At 52.0% G+C, this 14971-nt stretch overlaps 1 protein-coding gene across 2 annotated transcripts in view; it reads left to right on the forward strand.

Annotated features, from left to right (window-relative positions):
- Positions 1–439: 439 nt before the first annotated feature.
- The window catches only part of ADAP1 (ArfGAP with dual PH domains 1), a 49917-nt gene continuing 35385 nt past the window's right edge, over positions 440–14971 (forward strand). For both annotated transcript variants that reach the window (XM_030958092.1, XM_030958093.1), the window contains exons 1-3: positions 440–560; positions 10935–11065; positions 12639–12730. In XM_030958092.1, the coding sequence (XP_030813952.1) occupies positions 476–560; positions 10935–11065; positions 12639–12730 (308 nt within the window). In that variant the 5' untranslated portion in view covers positions 440–475. The remainder of the gene's footprint in view (positions 561–10934; positions 11066–12638; positions 12731–14971) is intronic.

Consider the following 14971-nt stretch of genomic DNA (forward strand, 5'->3'; position numbering starts at 1 on the left):
GACCGTCGGCTCCCAGCGGTTATTAGTGCAATACAACAACCGGCGAGAGCATCCCCTCCCCGGGCAGGAGTTAAACCAGGACAGGCGCCCCTGAGTGCCGGCGGGACGGGATGCCCTGAAGGCCGGGGACCCCCTCGGGGGTCGGGGCCGCCCCGGTGCCGCGCTGCCGCTGGAGGTCGCGGGCGAGCGGCGCGGGGAGGCGGCAGCGCCCGCTGCAAGCGGAACCGGCGGCACCGGGCGGCTCCGGCAGCGGCGGGCAGGGCGGGCGGCACCGGGGCCGGGCCGGGCAGGGCAGGGCACAGCAGCACCGCCCCGGCGCGGCGCGTCCCGGCGGCCGGAGGCGCGTTCGGCGTGCGCGGGGCGAGCGGGGCCGATGGAGCCGCCCGGGCGCCGCCCGCCTCGCCAGCGCCCCCCGCCCGCGCCATGAGGCTGCCGTAGCGCGGCGGAGCCGGCGCAGCCCCGCCGAGCCGCCCCCATGGCGAAGGAGAGGAGCAGGAAGGCGCTGGTGGAGCTGCTCCAGCGGCCGGGGAACGCGGCGTGCGCCGACTGCGCCGCCCCGGGTAAGGGCAGGGGAGGCGGGGGGGCGGGGGGCGCGGGCGGCGGCTGCACCTGCACCTGTCCGCACCGCACAGTATGGCACGGCACGGTACCGCACAGCGCGGTACTGTACGGCACGGTACCGCACGGCACGGTACCGCACGGCACGGTACTGCACGGCTCGGCACGGCAGCGATGGGGCGCGGGGCTCTGCCCTCTCCGGGAGCGGCCCCGCCGAGGGTGTGCCCGACCCCCGTCCCCAGCGCGGGGGATGCTCCGGGGCTGCTGGCGGGATGCGCTGCGCTGCCGCGCTCCCCGCGGACCGGCCCCGGCCGAGGTTCCCCCAGTCTCCCCGGGCCGGGCCGGCTCCTCGGGCGGCCGTGAGCGCTGATGTCATCCCGGCGGGTCCCCGCGGGCTGCAGCGCAGCCGGGGCCGGGAGCCGGGCGGTGCGGGCTCTGCCGGGCTCTGCCCTGCCCGCGGGGGCGCCGTGTCCTCCGTGTCCCCCCGGCTGCTCCTGCCCTGTCAGCGAGCAAACACACGGGGACAACCGGAGGCAGCGCTGCGGACATCCTGCCCAGCAACCTTTGCCCAGCTGCCATCGATGGGTGCCTGCGCTGCGCAGGGAGCGGGGCTGGAATGGCTATAGACGTCTGCGTGTGCGGAGGGGAGAAAATCTGGGCTGGGAATGTCTTCTTCGCCTTTTGGATGGTGAATTTTTTGGGGTCGGGCCGTGGTGCTGTTGCTGAGCAGAGTCTGCGTGGGGTGGTGGGATCTGTCTTTGAGAGAACAACCTTAGAAAAATTGCAGAGCAAGTAACTTTCCTGGTTTTAAAAAGAAAAAAAAATCACCATGCAGAATAACCTAAATTTATATTAGCTTGAGCAGGATGGCTCTGAGGAGGGGTATAGAAAGGATGTCCTTCTCAGCCTCTGTCATCCTATAGGCTAAAGAAAAACCCAACACTTCAGCTGAGCCCTATTTTCCCAGCTATTGATTTCGTTAGGATGTCAAGATCTATTGCATACCGCTATCCAGCTCATGCCATTCCCAGCGGTTTTGCATCCCTAATCTGCATCCCAGGACACTGCAGTTCACTTTCAGATGCGTTGTGTCCTCCTGTTCCCAGCTGGAAAGGACAAAGAACTTTGGGCACAGCGTGAACGGCTTTGCAGCGCCGCCTCCTCCCACCCATCTGCTGCCGGCTGCTGCTGTCTGACTGTACCAGCCCACCTCTGAGGTGCCTTGCTGAGCACAGCTTGGGCTCCCCGAGTAGGTGTCTGCCTAAATTGTTCCTTCCTGGAGAAAACTTTACAAACCCGGGCCGTTTTCAGATCAGCAGGGTGATTCTCCTTCACCCTGTGGGTATAAAACATAAAGCCCCCAGGCAAAATGGGAACTTTCTCGGCATCACCAGGGTGGAGATGGAGCTGTAGGTCAATAAAATAGCTCCTGTCAGGGTAAGGAGGTTGTTGTTAAAGGCACCAAAAGGGCTTGTAAAACAACAGAACCATACTTGGGTTTTGGTGACATTTGCATACAGAGATGTCTTAGTGAATCTGAAAGTCAGAGAATTTGGGCCAGTGTCTTTTGTAAGTCAAGATGTGCTATATTAACACCACTCAGCCTCTTCTGAACCCTCATGGCATTACTTCCTTAGGGCCACCTCCCTGTTCATCAACCCAATTTCTATAGTGACTGCTTTGCTTCAGGTTCTTTGGCAAAGGAGAGCTATTCATGGTGCTGTAATGTGCTCCTCTGCCTGGGAGTGACAATAAACTTGAGATGCCCTGGGCTACTTAACACAAGATAATAACTTGTGTCTGTAGGTAGCACAGAAAATATTCAGCCTGAATTCAGCTATTCAGGCTGGGCAGGTGTGGCAGGCCAGCTCCTTCTGGGGATGAGGTAATGCAGCAGAGGCAGGATAAGTATCCAGAAAGGGGTGCGAGAATGGTCTTTGCTGAGAAGTGGGATGCACAAAAAGATAAAGGTGGCAGCTGACACTGGAAAAGTACCAAAACAGGGAAAATGAAGTGAGAAGGAAGGAAGAGGGAGGGTGTGGAATGAACAGAAGATGAGGGAAGCAGGGCAGACCTGTGCTTTCCCACATGTGAGTACCATCACGGGGCTGATCTGGTACAGCTGGGGGATGCCCAAGATCAGGGTTTGTTATTGCTGTTTCTCAGGTGGGTGAGTGCCTTTCCCTGAAATACTCTGTTAGTACAGGATCCATGATAAGAGGGAGCCATTTAGCTCAGGGATGCTCCTAACAAAGAATACGATGGGTTGGAAATGTAACAGGGGAAAATTCTGTTAGTCACTTTAATTTGTGTATTTGGAAGCCAGCTGGGTTTTCTTTTTCTTTTGGAAATATTTGTTCGAGAAATCAGCCAGCCAGTGAAAGTTTGTTTGTTTTTTTCCTTCCCTGCTGTCAAAATTGGTTATTTTCTTTTGTTACTGCTTTGGCATTTGGGAGAGGCTCGGTAGCCAGAGCCCTGAAGCACAGCTTGTCCCAGGTGTTCTGTGTCCTGTCACAAACCCCTGGTGCAATGGAGCTCTCAGCCTGGCATGGCTGGGCTAAGCTGTGACCACAAAAAAGGCAAAGCCAGGGACAGACATGGGGCATCAGGGGAGGCTTTTCCTCCTGGGCTGGGTAAATAACTTCATCCCCTGCAGGATCAGCCCATCTCCTTGGGGACATCGGGGCACAATCTGCTGCTTTGGCAGAATTTGCCACTTGGTCATGGCTGAGGATTGTTGAAGTGGCCAAGCCCTGTAAGGCTGCCCCCGTTCCAGGTGTGTTTCCTTCAAGGATGTGCCCACTTGCACCTGGGTGGAAATGGGGATTGAATGTGGTGCTCAGGAAGGTCAGATCTGGGTCTTCCCCAGGATGTGGGTGTATGTCTGGCAAAAAAAAATTTCTTGTGTGAAACCAGAGGTTTCAAACAGATTTTGAGGGGTGTCTCAGGTGGAGAGAACAGTCTGGCCATGGCAGCTGGGAATGCAGAAAGGATGCTAAAGTAGAAAGTGAAAATCAGAGTGTAAAATAACTGAGAGACTACATTTTTCACGTGCTGTTTTTTTGTGTTTGGAATTTTTTTTAGGTTTTTATTAATTGCATTTTTATAAAACCTTGAGTTGCAAAGAAAGGTTGTTTTGAATAAAAGATATTTCAGTTGCAGAAAATGTCATCGATCTGTAATGCATAATGAGGCTGCCTTGGTTACATCTTGGGGACTGAATTCTGGGGTAGGAGCCACTAATAAAGTCATTAAATGGGGCTTTGGGTCCTCTGTCATTACACACTTCTGTGTCCTGGCTGTTGTGTTTTTTGTGGGTTTAAAGCTGTGCTCTCTCAGTGAAGACAGCATGGTAAATGCAGTCTTAAGTGCAAACTGAGCAATGTTACTGAATTGCTGGTGTGTAATGGCTCTCTGTGCATTAGAATAATCTTTTTTTCTTCAAGACTAATGTGGCAGTTCAGCCTTTCCTTTTTCTAAATGATTCTTTGTCTCAGGCAATCTTTCCTCACATCATAAGACGGATGGTTATCTCAGGGCATAACAAGACCTTGAGTATTTCTCTCTTTATTTTTCTATGACTTAGGCTCGTGTTTCCATGGAGTGAGAATTATTTTACATTGTAGGAGGACAGAGAGGCTCTGAAGACAGAAATGGAAATCCCATCAAAGCAATCCTGCCGTTTAAACCCTCCAGCAGCAGTTTACATGGCTTGTTATCATTTTATCTTTCTTATTTGGGATGGATTACTGGGACGTGGATCCTGGCTAACACTGCCCTCCGTGCCTGAGGCCCCGAGGGGGTGAAGGATGGAGGAAGAGCAGAAGGCTCACGCTGGAGGGGAGTCTGGAATTGGAGCTTTGTGCTGCAGAGCCGAGCAGATCTGGTGTAACAGTGCCTCTGGAAGGCTGAGGTGGTTGTAAACACCTTTTCCTTCTCAGTCCTACAGCAGGTGAAGCTTTTCCACTCCCTGGGTGTCAGCAAGTGAGGGCGGTGATTACAGGGAAACGCCTGAGCGCTGGGGGTTGCTGAGGATTGAGGAGGGCACTGATTGATCTCAGCCCTCTCCTCCCTCCCTCCCTTCTGCTCCTGAAAACCCAGATGGGGAAGGTGACTGAGCCCCCGGGTGCTGCCAAGGGCTGCCCATCCCCTCGGGGACTGACGGGGCTCTGCCTCGCAGCTCTTCCCTCTCTTGCCCCCTCTGCCTCCCACTGGAAAGCTGTTCCAGATTCTGCTGCTCCAATGGTGTGAAACGGGATTTTCATCATCCAGCTCAAAGTGGAAACTTGTTCCTGCACCTCCATTGTCCTCTCACTTAAAAACGGATTTTTTTTCTTTTTTTTTTTTTTTTTTTAAATTTTTTTGTGTTTTTTTTTGTTTTGGTTTTGGTGGAGTTTTTTTTTTCCTTTCTTTTCTTTTTTCTTTTTTTCTCTCTTTTTTTCTTTTTTTTTTTTTTTTTCCTTTCTTTTTCTTTTTTTTTTTTTTCTTTTTTTTTTTTTTTTTTTTTTTTTTTTTTTCCCTTTTGTTTTTGTTTTTGTTTTTTTGTCCCTAGGAATTGACCAGCCCTTCTCCCCAGCTGTAAGCAGAGGGGTAAGAAGGAAAAAAAAATTAAAAATCCCACAGCAGTTGTGTGTTTAGCTCAATGCCACTTTCTGCGGGGGAAAAAGGGCTTTTTGGAACAAAGGAGGTTTAATGTGATGGTGGTTTTTGTCCAGTCCTGGTGCCTGCGCTGCAGCACAATCGTGGGCTGCAGACAGTGGGAGGGGGCTGCTGGGACCTGCCAGCTGAATTAAAAGACCTTGGCAAGTTTAGTGCCTTCACTGAAAAATGTTCCTACTTAGAGAGGAGAGTTGGCGGGAGGTGGTTTGACTTCAGTGTTAACTCTTTTATTGTTATTTTTCAACACGCATGACCAGGGTCTGTTTATCAGCCTCCTGATCCTTCCCCAGAGTAAACAGCCACAGAACTCTGGTGCTGAACACGAGGTTCTCTGGCTCGGGCAGGGAGGAAAGGAGCAGCAAGCAGGAAAGGCTTTGTGCTTGTGTGGACTGCACTAAAATCCCTGTGGTTCTGCCCTGTATCAATGAGTCCCATTTCTAGTGCAGGGTAAAAAAGGGTTTGTTTTTCTGGAGAGGTCTCTTTACCACCTCAAACAGGAGAGGGTTCAGGAAAATCCACTGAATCTGCATCCCAAGCAAGGACCAGCTCCCCCTCAGCTGCAGTGGCAGGGATGCAGCAGGGTCAGGCCATCATTTGTGTGCTGGGGATGCGCTGCTGTGCATTGGCCTCTCATGTTTGCCTTCATCATCAGTATTGTGCTATAGGTAGTGATAAATGTGATTTAAGGCAAAAGGTGGAGCAGGAGCACCCAAATTCTGGGACTCTTTCAGTTCTTGCTCTTTTTTGCTTTGAGTCTGTTGCTGCTCTGCTTCATGGGATTTTGGATTGATGGTGTCTAGGGATTTTCAACTGGAACCCATGTTTATATTCTGGATACAGGAAATACTGATTATTTATTTTTTTAAATGTCCATTACCATCCAGCTTCCAATCTCTTTGGTTTCTGTAAGTTGTTCTGTGTCTTTTGTTGGTTTTTTTTTCCATAATATTTTCTGTGTCTGGCTTTCATTTTTTTATTTTTCCCTAAGTTCAGGAATGCTGGGTTCAAGCTGCAGTGTTCACGGTTCACTGTGCTGGCTTTTCCTGAGGCTTTTGGTGGTAAAAAGGGCTGGGTGGACAAGTTAATTTCTGAATTTAGCTGAATTTAAAGCACACCAAGTGTTTTAGTTTTGTTTTGGGTGCTTCTCTAATCTCTGGCTATGCCTTTGCTTTCAGATGAATGAGATGGGAAAATACCAGACCAGTGCCCTTCTCCTGAGCTTAGTTTAGATTTGTTTGTTTCTTTAATTTTTAAAATGAAGCTGACTCATGTCTTAATTTTGAAAGGCATTATGATCTGTTTATGAGTTACCAGGAATCTCTACCACACTGGGCAGTGAAAGCCTTTTAGGGCTGGAATTGGTCATTCAGGATCAGAGTCTTTCTGCACTTACAGCAGTGTATTTGGTTTAATGTTCCCCTTGTTCCTCATTCATTTTTATTCCTTTTGGCTTGAAATAATGGAATAAAGTAATTTGTGGGGAACTTAGGCATGCTGGGGAGTTTTCATTAGGCTTCACTGCTGTTTGCTCAAAATTCTGGAGGCTTAGGAAAAAACCCATCTTTTTTGAGCAATGCCCAAAAAGCCCAGATTATGACATATTGCCATTTCATTGCACTTTTTTGGCATGTGCCCAGACAGAATAATAAAATTACTGAGCTCTCAGTAATGTCCAGCATGGAGAATATGTTCCAGCTGTTGAAGTGTCCAACAGCAAGGTGGGCTTCACCTGTCTGTGGAGGCCTCCACTAAAATGCAGCCTGGGGTCAGTGGCTCACTAAACTAATGGTGCTGCCCCAAAACTCAGTGTTTTCTGTGAAAATTTATTTTCATGTTTGATAAGATATTGTCTTATCTCTGGTGCAGTTGTTGGAAGGGTTGGAGTCTGTGATAAGCCAAGGCTGGGGATCACTGGTGTTATCCTTGTCCCTGAGCTGAGAATTTGTGCTGGAGAGCAGAGAGAGGGCCCATGATGTGTTTGGGGAGCAGTGCAGCCCCTGAGAGCCCCAAAAAGGCTCTGCAGGAGCATCTCTGCAGCCGTGGGTGCTGGCCCTGCCTGGGGTGTGTCACCAGCCCCTGCAGACGTGTGGGTGAGGCCGAATCCTCCCTGGTTTCTTTGGAAATGGTGTCAGGAGTGCAGGGAGTGGGGGAGAAGGGGAAGCAGCCTTGGCAGAGCCCTCCAGGAGCTGGGGAATCCTCCACCCCCTGCTTCCTGGCCACAGGCAGGGCTGTGCCACGGGGAGGTCACAGGGCAGCGCGAGCCCGAGGGCTGGCAGGGCTCTGCAACCCTTTGGTTTGTTCAGATGACGCTGAGAAATTGCTGTTGGCTTTCAGCTACAGCCTGGGAAGGTTTGGGCTGCCTTGCTGTCTGCTAGATGTCCTCAGCCAGGAGAGCAAGAGCCATGAGAAATCTGAAACTGTGGTCAGGGTGACATTTCAGAGAGACTTGCCCTGGCAGATCTGTTTGTTCTGGGGGTTCTCACTACCCAGCAATTTTCTGGATGGGGCTAAGTTGGTACCTGAGGTCGTTGAACTCTCCTCCTGCCTGGTGCTTCCCTTGGGACTAAACCCAGCTGGCAGATGTGGGTGGTTTTGGGCTGTGACGGGAGAGCATCACGCAACCAGCTGAGCATCCTCAGTTCCTCCACCCACCCTTGCCATGAACGACACATTTCTGAGACCAGAAGAGCAGTGAGGAGGAAGCTGCTATCAATTAATACCTGGCTGAGATGTGAATGGCCAGGGCCAGGTCTGGTGGGGCAGGTGAAATGTGCATTTCTGACAGGGTGCTCCTTGAAATCTGCTCCTTGAAATCAATCAGATTGAATATTTAAATGCGGGACACTGGTGGTGTTGGATGGACATGGATTTGGGTCTAGGCAGGAGGGGAAATGCTGCAGAGAGGGTGAGCAGGAGGAGAGAGCTGCTGGCTCTAAAGCCAGGTGTGACTAAACCTGTTGCTTGAGGTGCTGTTTGCCCATGCCAAGGAGGGACAGCTCGGATATGAGCAACCTGGTGGCCACTGCAGCTGGAGTTTCCTCCAGGATCTTCTTGCAGGATGTTCCTCCACCAGAATGTGCCCCCTCCCAGGCTGGAGGAAGGTGTGCAGTGTCCTGGTCCTGTCACACACAGCAGGGCAGGCAGGGCAGGGGTTCCCTCCTGGGGAGGACTTTGGAAGCCTGACTCCACAAAGCTGCAGACAGCATGAAGAAATCCACCTGCATGCCTGAGATAAATCTGGTAACATTAAAGAGGCATTGGGGCTCCCAATAAAACATGTTTGATTGGCCATGCATACTTTGAGCCCTGTTTCCCTGCGTTGGGCAGTGCTTTGATCAGATCTCCTTGCTCTGGGAAGGTTTGAGCTCAGTTATCCTGGAGGGGCTGTGCTGAGCCCAGGGACCCAGCTCCGGCTTTGCTGCCTCAGCTTCCTCACCACTGCCATGGCTCTGTCCTCTGGACCTTCTTACCATTCTGATCCTCTGCTTTAAGGGCACTGATGGCTCTTTGAACATGAGACCCTGCTCTTTCACCTTGCTTGCACCCTTGGGACCCTTCAGCAGTGCTGAACCTCGGGATGGTTTTGTGGCAGGAAGTTTGGAGGGCCCTAGGCTTTGATTACAAACATGTTTGGAGATGAGAGAGGACAATATGATGAGTTAGAGCACAGAAAGTGCCTGAGCATGCAAAACTTTTGATTCTTGCTGCCAGCCCGTTAACTGGCCACAGTCTTTGAGGTTGGAATGAGTGGGGGGCATGATCTGGGATGGGATGTGAAGCTGTGGGATCAGCAGGGTGGGCAGCGCCAGGCCCTTAGATCAATCTGACTGCTTTTGTACTTGCCAGGCTTGGGGTGTAGTCACTGGGGTCTCTGGTGAGGATAGGAGACCATGTGAAACAGAAAAAAACCCCATCTTTGTGTCTGCTGCTGGCTGATGGGACTTGTGCCAGCTCGGGAATTTGCTCCCCTCTGCCATGTGGGCACCCAGCTGTGTCTGCTGGGAATCCTCATTCAGCACTGGGGTTTGCATCTGAGCACAGCCACCTCTGGAGGCCTGAACTGCTCTTGCCAGGGTGTGCTGGGGGAGCCTGGTGGCTGTCCCTGCAGGCAGGACAGGGTCGGTGGCTGTCCCTGCAGGCAGGACAGGGCCGGTGGCTGTCCCTGCAGGCAGCGTCGGTGGCTGTCCCAGCAGGCAGGACAGGGCCGGTGGCTGTCCCTGCAGGCAGGGTCGGCGGCTGTCCCTGCAGGCAGGACAGGGCCGGTGGCTGTCCCTGCAGGCAGGGCAGGCGGTGGCTGTCCCTGCAGGCAGGGTCGGTGGCTGTCCCTGCAGGCAGGGCAGGGCCGGTGGCTGTCCCTGCAGGCAGGGTCGGTGGCTGTCCCTGCAGGCCGGGCAGGTGGCTGTCCCTGCAGGCAGGGCAGGGTCGGCGGCTGTCCCTGCAGGCAGGGTCGGTGGCTGTCCCTGCAGGCCGGGCGGCGGTGGCTGTCCCTGCAGGCCGGGCAGGGCGGTGGCTGTCCCTGCAGGCCGGGCCGGTGGCTGTCCCTGCAGGCCGGGCAGGGCCGGTGGCTGTCCCTGCAGGCAGGACAGGGCTAGTGGCAGCCCTTGCCTCCCCTCAGAGCTGAGCTGCCCCATGCCAGCCTGCTCCCTGCACTGACACAGCCAGAGCATTAAATATGGATAAGGAGGAGGAAGCACATCCCCTTGCCTTTTATAAATAATTGCTGTGCTGTGGGCAGTGAGGGTTCAGGGGAGGAATAAATGGATGATGAGGGGCTGGCAGAGACCTGTCCTTACCCCTGGACAGCCTGGTGCCATGGGGTGGCTGAGGGGCTGCCAGCCCTGTGGCTTTGGGCAGGATGGAGGATTTGGTGCCTGCCTGGGTGACCTGCAGTGAAACTCGTGCTGCTGGGGCACAGCTGGAGCTGCAGGGGCTGACATTTGCCTTGGAGTTCAAACAAAGGTCCCTGTATTGGCTTCATTGGCAAAGCAGTGCCAGGGACACTGCTGGATGTGTCCTGCTCCTGCCCCTGCCCTCCTCCTGTCCCTGTGTCTCCCTGCTCCAGGGAGGAATTTGGAGGCAAGGGGCTGTTTACAGTGCTTTGTGTGAGATGTCAGCCCGGGGCTGTAAACACTGCATGGTTTTGCTGAGAGAAAGTACAGAGCTACCACTGGTGGCATTTTTCCAGTGAGGCGAGGGCTGGAAACCTCCTGGCATGGAGGGCTGGGCTGCTGGGAGCTGCAGCTGTGGGAGGAAAATCTCTGTGTGGAGCACATGTAATAAATAAATAAAAAGGGAGCAGCAGAGCGGCTTCCCTGAGCTGATGTAGTTTCTGTTCCATGCAGTTTTTGAGTGGAATTTCCTCGTGAGAGAAGGATATTCCCCTCCTGTCTTTGTGTGAGCATGGAGTGAGCTATGGAGGTCTCGGGCACATGCAGCTGTCTGTATATTGGGGTTTGGGGAATAACAGCTGCATTGGGGATTGCAATCTGTTAATTGTTAGTTTAATTTGTATTCCTATGAATAGAAACGTTTATTTTCCTTGTCTATTTACCTGATGCCTTTAGACTCGGGGACATCAGACCTGGTGACTCCTGACCCCCCCTGCCATGCCCTGAGCTCCTGACCCCCCCTGCCATGCCCTGTCTCTGCCTCCCTCCTGCTGCCCTGAATCCAAAAGCTCACTTGAGTGCAATTCCCTCTTTCCTTTTTGCTTCCAGACCCAGACTGGGCATCCCACAGCCTGGGGATCTTCATCTGCCTGAGCTGCTCGGGCATCCACCGCAGCATCCCGCAGGTCAGCAAGGTGAAGTCGGTGCGCCTGGACGAGTGGGACGATGCCCAGGTGGAGGTATGTGCCCTGCCCTGCCCTGCCCTGCCAGGGCCCCTGACAGGCCTTTGGGCTCTTCCCTCCCTAAAGATGCCACAAGAAATGGGGTGTCACAAAGCAGGTCTAGGTAGTGAATGTGGGAGCGAGGTTTGGTGCTGATTGAAGTACAGTACCCATACCGTGAAGGATTTCCTCACCCCTATAAAGATGTCAGTGAAATAGCATATAAAAATACTAATTTTTAATGAATTGTCTTCTCTTGTTTCTTTCTTCTTCTCAATGTTTCTTACAGACTAGACCTGTCTGCCTAGTCTACCATCACTCCTGCCCAGCTCAGCTGTCTCTGGCCTTGTTCCTCTTAAATTCACAGCTTGGAAAACCAAACCCTCACAGTATAAATTCTCTCTATTTATGCCCCACACCTGCCTGGATTTCTGTGGTGCTGCTAAAGGCACCCAGGAAACCTTTCTGCTTTGACTGCTGGTGTCTTCAAAGGCATGAAGGACTCTACCAGTCATTGATTTCTGTCTTCTTTGTGTAGAGTTGAGGTTTTTTCTGAAAGCTGCACCTCATGGAGTTGTGTGTTTTATCACAAAAGGCCTTAGTGTTCCATGGATTTTTCCTTCCCTGGTATTTTTTGGGGGAATAGATTGAATCTATAAATGTGAGAAATCAAAACCATGACAAACCATAATAATAATAATAATAATAATAAAAAAGCTTAGCTGCTTGTTATGTTTGTATGCTTGGCATTTGACACAAAACAAAATGTATTTAGCATGGCTGCCTGGAAAAGAATGGGATTTTTACACTTATAAAGTGAATTTCAAAAAACAAAATACATGAATAAGGAAATAAGTAGTTTTCTTTGCTGAGTTCTCAACCAGCCATTTGTGTATCAGCAGAAAAGGAGGGCTGTCAGGGGAGATAGAAATATTATATATTTATTTATTGGAAAGGAGGGCTGTCAAGGGAGATAGAACTTTTATATATTTATTTATTTGTTTGTTTATTTATTTGTCTATCACTTCAAGCTCCTTCCTGAGGTAGCTGCAATGACTTTGCAAAAACAAACTCATTCTTTTGGCACAAGTGATGTGATCTGAGGCACGGGATGTGTTGTCAGAGGCAATCACCCTGCTGGAGCTGTAACACATGTAGACTAAAAGCCAGTGGGGGGTTTTTCCCTCTGGTTACCTAATCCCCATCTTGGATTCCTGGGATCCATCTGATTCCCATGCCTGAGGGGGAAATGTCACTGTGTGCTGCCTCCTGCTCTTGTGGGGATCATGCTGGTGGAGCTGGGGCATGTCCTCAGCATCATTTTAATCTGTAGGACCCCTAGCAATATTAACCAATATTTATTTGCAATAATAACCAATATTTATTTGCAATAATAACCAATATTTATTTGCAATAATAACCAATATTTATTTGCAGCAGCCCTTCTGTGCACAGTCCTGGGTGAACCTCTCAGTAAGAGAACAGGTCCCCCATCCCAATAATTTTATTGCTCTGTAGAAGTAAGAGAGTGTAAAAGAAAATACTGTTAAAATTTTCTTAATTCTTTCTGGTTTTTTTTCTCTTTTTACAGTTTATGGCCTCGAATGGAAACAATGTAGCAAAAGCAAAATATGAATCTAAAATGCCACCGTTTTATTATAAACCAACGTATCTTGACTGCCAGTAAGTAAATACCTCTGCTGGTAAACAACATTTATTTGTTTGTGCAGCTGCAGCCTCTGTAATACTTTAGTTTTAGCATAAGACTTTTTTTTTCCCCAATGGGGGTTTCATTTATAAAAGGTCCTGAAAGTGTTTTTCCTTCTGCACACATATGGTAGAGTTTATGCTACGTGTGGGATCTTATTTAATAAGTACAGTTGAGATGATGCAGGGGAGTCAATAGTTTGTCTGTTCCCCAGGCTCTTCCAAGTTTCTAGAGCTGCAAGGATGCCAATTTCTACCCATTGATTTCCTCTGCCTTTTCAAATCCCCCTTCTGCATCAAGGCAGAACTTGCTAATCTGCTGTGTGAGATGCTGGGTTATTTGTAATGCAGAAATACTGGGGTTTCTGTTGGGTTTTTTTCCACCTAGATGACAAATAATCCCCTCCCTGGAGGCAGCTAAAAGGCTGTGTCTCCCATAGAGTGTGGAATAACATCCCTAGAGAGCTGGGGTGACTTTGGGGAGCAAGAAGCTGAGCAGCCAGAATGTGCTCTGCCATCTAGGGTGCAAGGGGATGAACAGCATTTGGCTTTTAGGGTAACAAGATGGTTTTTTATTTTTGTGTGAATGGAGCTGCCTGGCCTGACAAGAAAAAAACATCCATTTATGCAATGTTCTGAGCTCCAGAGTCCCAGCAGTTTGGCTGTGCCATTTTGAGACTTGTATGTGCTTGTCACGTTGGGGTTGGAGAAGCAAGATTGGTAGGAGAAACAATTCTGGGGGATTTTGTTTGCTCCCAACTCTCAGTTGAGTTCATGCTCCTCTCTGATGGTGCTCAGCTTGCCCAGGGGCAGAGTCCTGGTTCTTTCCATGGCCTGTCCCTGCCTGAGGGGTGCAGAGTTCGTGCTGGAGGAGGGAGCAGGGCAGGTCCCTGCAGCCTGGGGTGTCCTGAGATCTGGGTACCAACCACACCTGGCCCTCCTCGCACAGGGAGAGACAGCAGGAGCTGCTGGAGCAGCCTGGAGAGCAGGAGCATCCCCATTGCTGCTGCTGTGGGCTGGCAGCAGTGTCTGTGCCTGGTGCTGTGTCCTGCTTGGCCAGTGCAGCTCAGCCCTGCTGCTGGGCTGTTCCCTCCCTCCATCCTGCAGAGCTGTGTCACTCTGGGGAGCTCTGCCAGGCACTGGCTCAGCTCCAGCCAGGGCTATGTGAGCTCACAGGGACCCTGCTGGGGCTGTGTGAGCTCACAGGGACCCTGCTGGGGCTGTGGGAGCTCACAGGGACCCTGCTGGGGCTGTGTGAGCTCACAGGGACCCTGCTGGTGCTGTGGGAGCTCACAGGGACCTTCTGGAGCTGTGTGAGCTCACAGGGACCCTCTCAGGGCTGTGTGAGCTCACAGGGACCCAGCCAGGGCTGTGTGAGCTCACAGGGACCCAGCCAGGGCTGTGTGAGCTCACAGGGACCCTGTCAGGGCTGTGTGAGCTCACAGGGACCCTGTCAGGGTTGTGTGAGATCACAGGGACCCAGCCAGGGCTGTGTGAGATCACAGGGACCCTGTCAGGGCTGTGTGAGATCACAGGGACACAGCCAGGGCTGTGTGAGCTCACAGGGACCCAGCCAGGGCTGTGTGAGCTCACAGGGACCCTGTTTGTGAGCTCACAGGGTGTCAGGGGTTGTGTGTCACAGGGACCCAGCCAGGGCTGTGTGAGCTCACAGGGACCCAGCCAGGGCTGTGTGAGCTCACAGGGACCCTGTCAGGGTTGTGTGAGATCACAGGGACCCTGTCAGGGCTGTGTGAGCTCACAGGGACCCTCTCAGGGCTGTGTGAGATCACAGGGACCCTCTGGGGCAGCCACTCCATCCACAGCCTGTGCCCATGGCTGATGGAGCAGCACCGTGCTGGGCTGGGAACCTGTGAGGAGCAGGGGATTGAGAGGATTTGTTGTTCTTGGTTATTTCCTGATTCATTGGGAGGATGAGGCAAGGCCAGTCTTCCTGGGAGCAGCTGGAAGACAAATTTCTGACCCTTTTCTGGTCCCAGCTTGCTGTGCCTGTTCTGCACGGGGACAATTCCCAGCCTGCACGGCCTGGTTGCAATGCTCAGCCTGGAGCTCTGCCCTGCTAGGGGCTCTCTGGACACAGCAGCAGGGTGCACTGGGATGGATGTGACCTCTCAGAGGAGCAGAGAATCTCCTGGCTCTGCTGCAGGACCAGCGCTGTGGGCGCACTACACCTGTCTCAAGGATGCTGTGCCCAGTTGT

Source organism: Camarhynchus parvulus, chromosome 14 (genome assembly GCF_901933205.1).
Source record: "Camarhynchus parvulus chromosome 14, STF_HiC, whole genome shotgun sequence".
Lineage (NCBI taxonomy): Eukaryota > Metazoa > Chordata > Aves > Passeriformes > Thraupidae > Camarhynchus > Camarhynchus parvulus.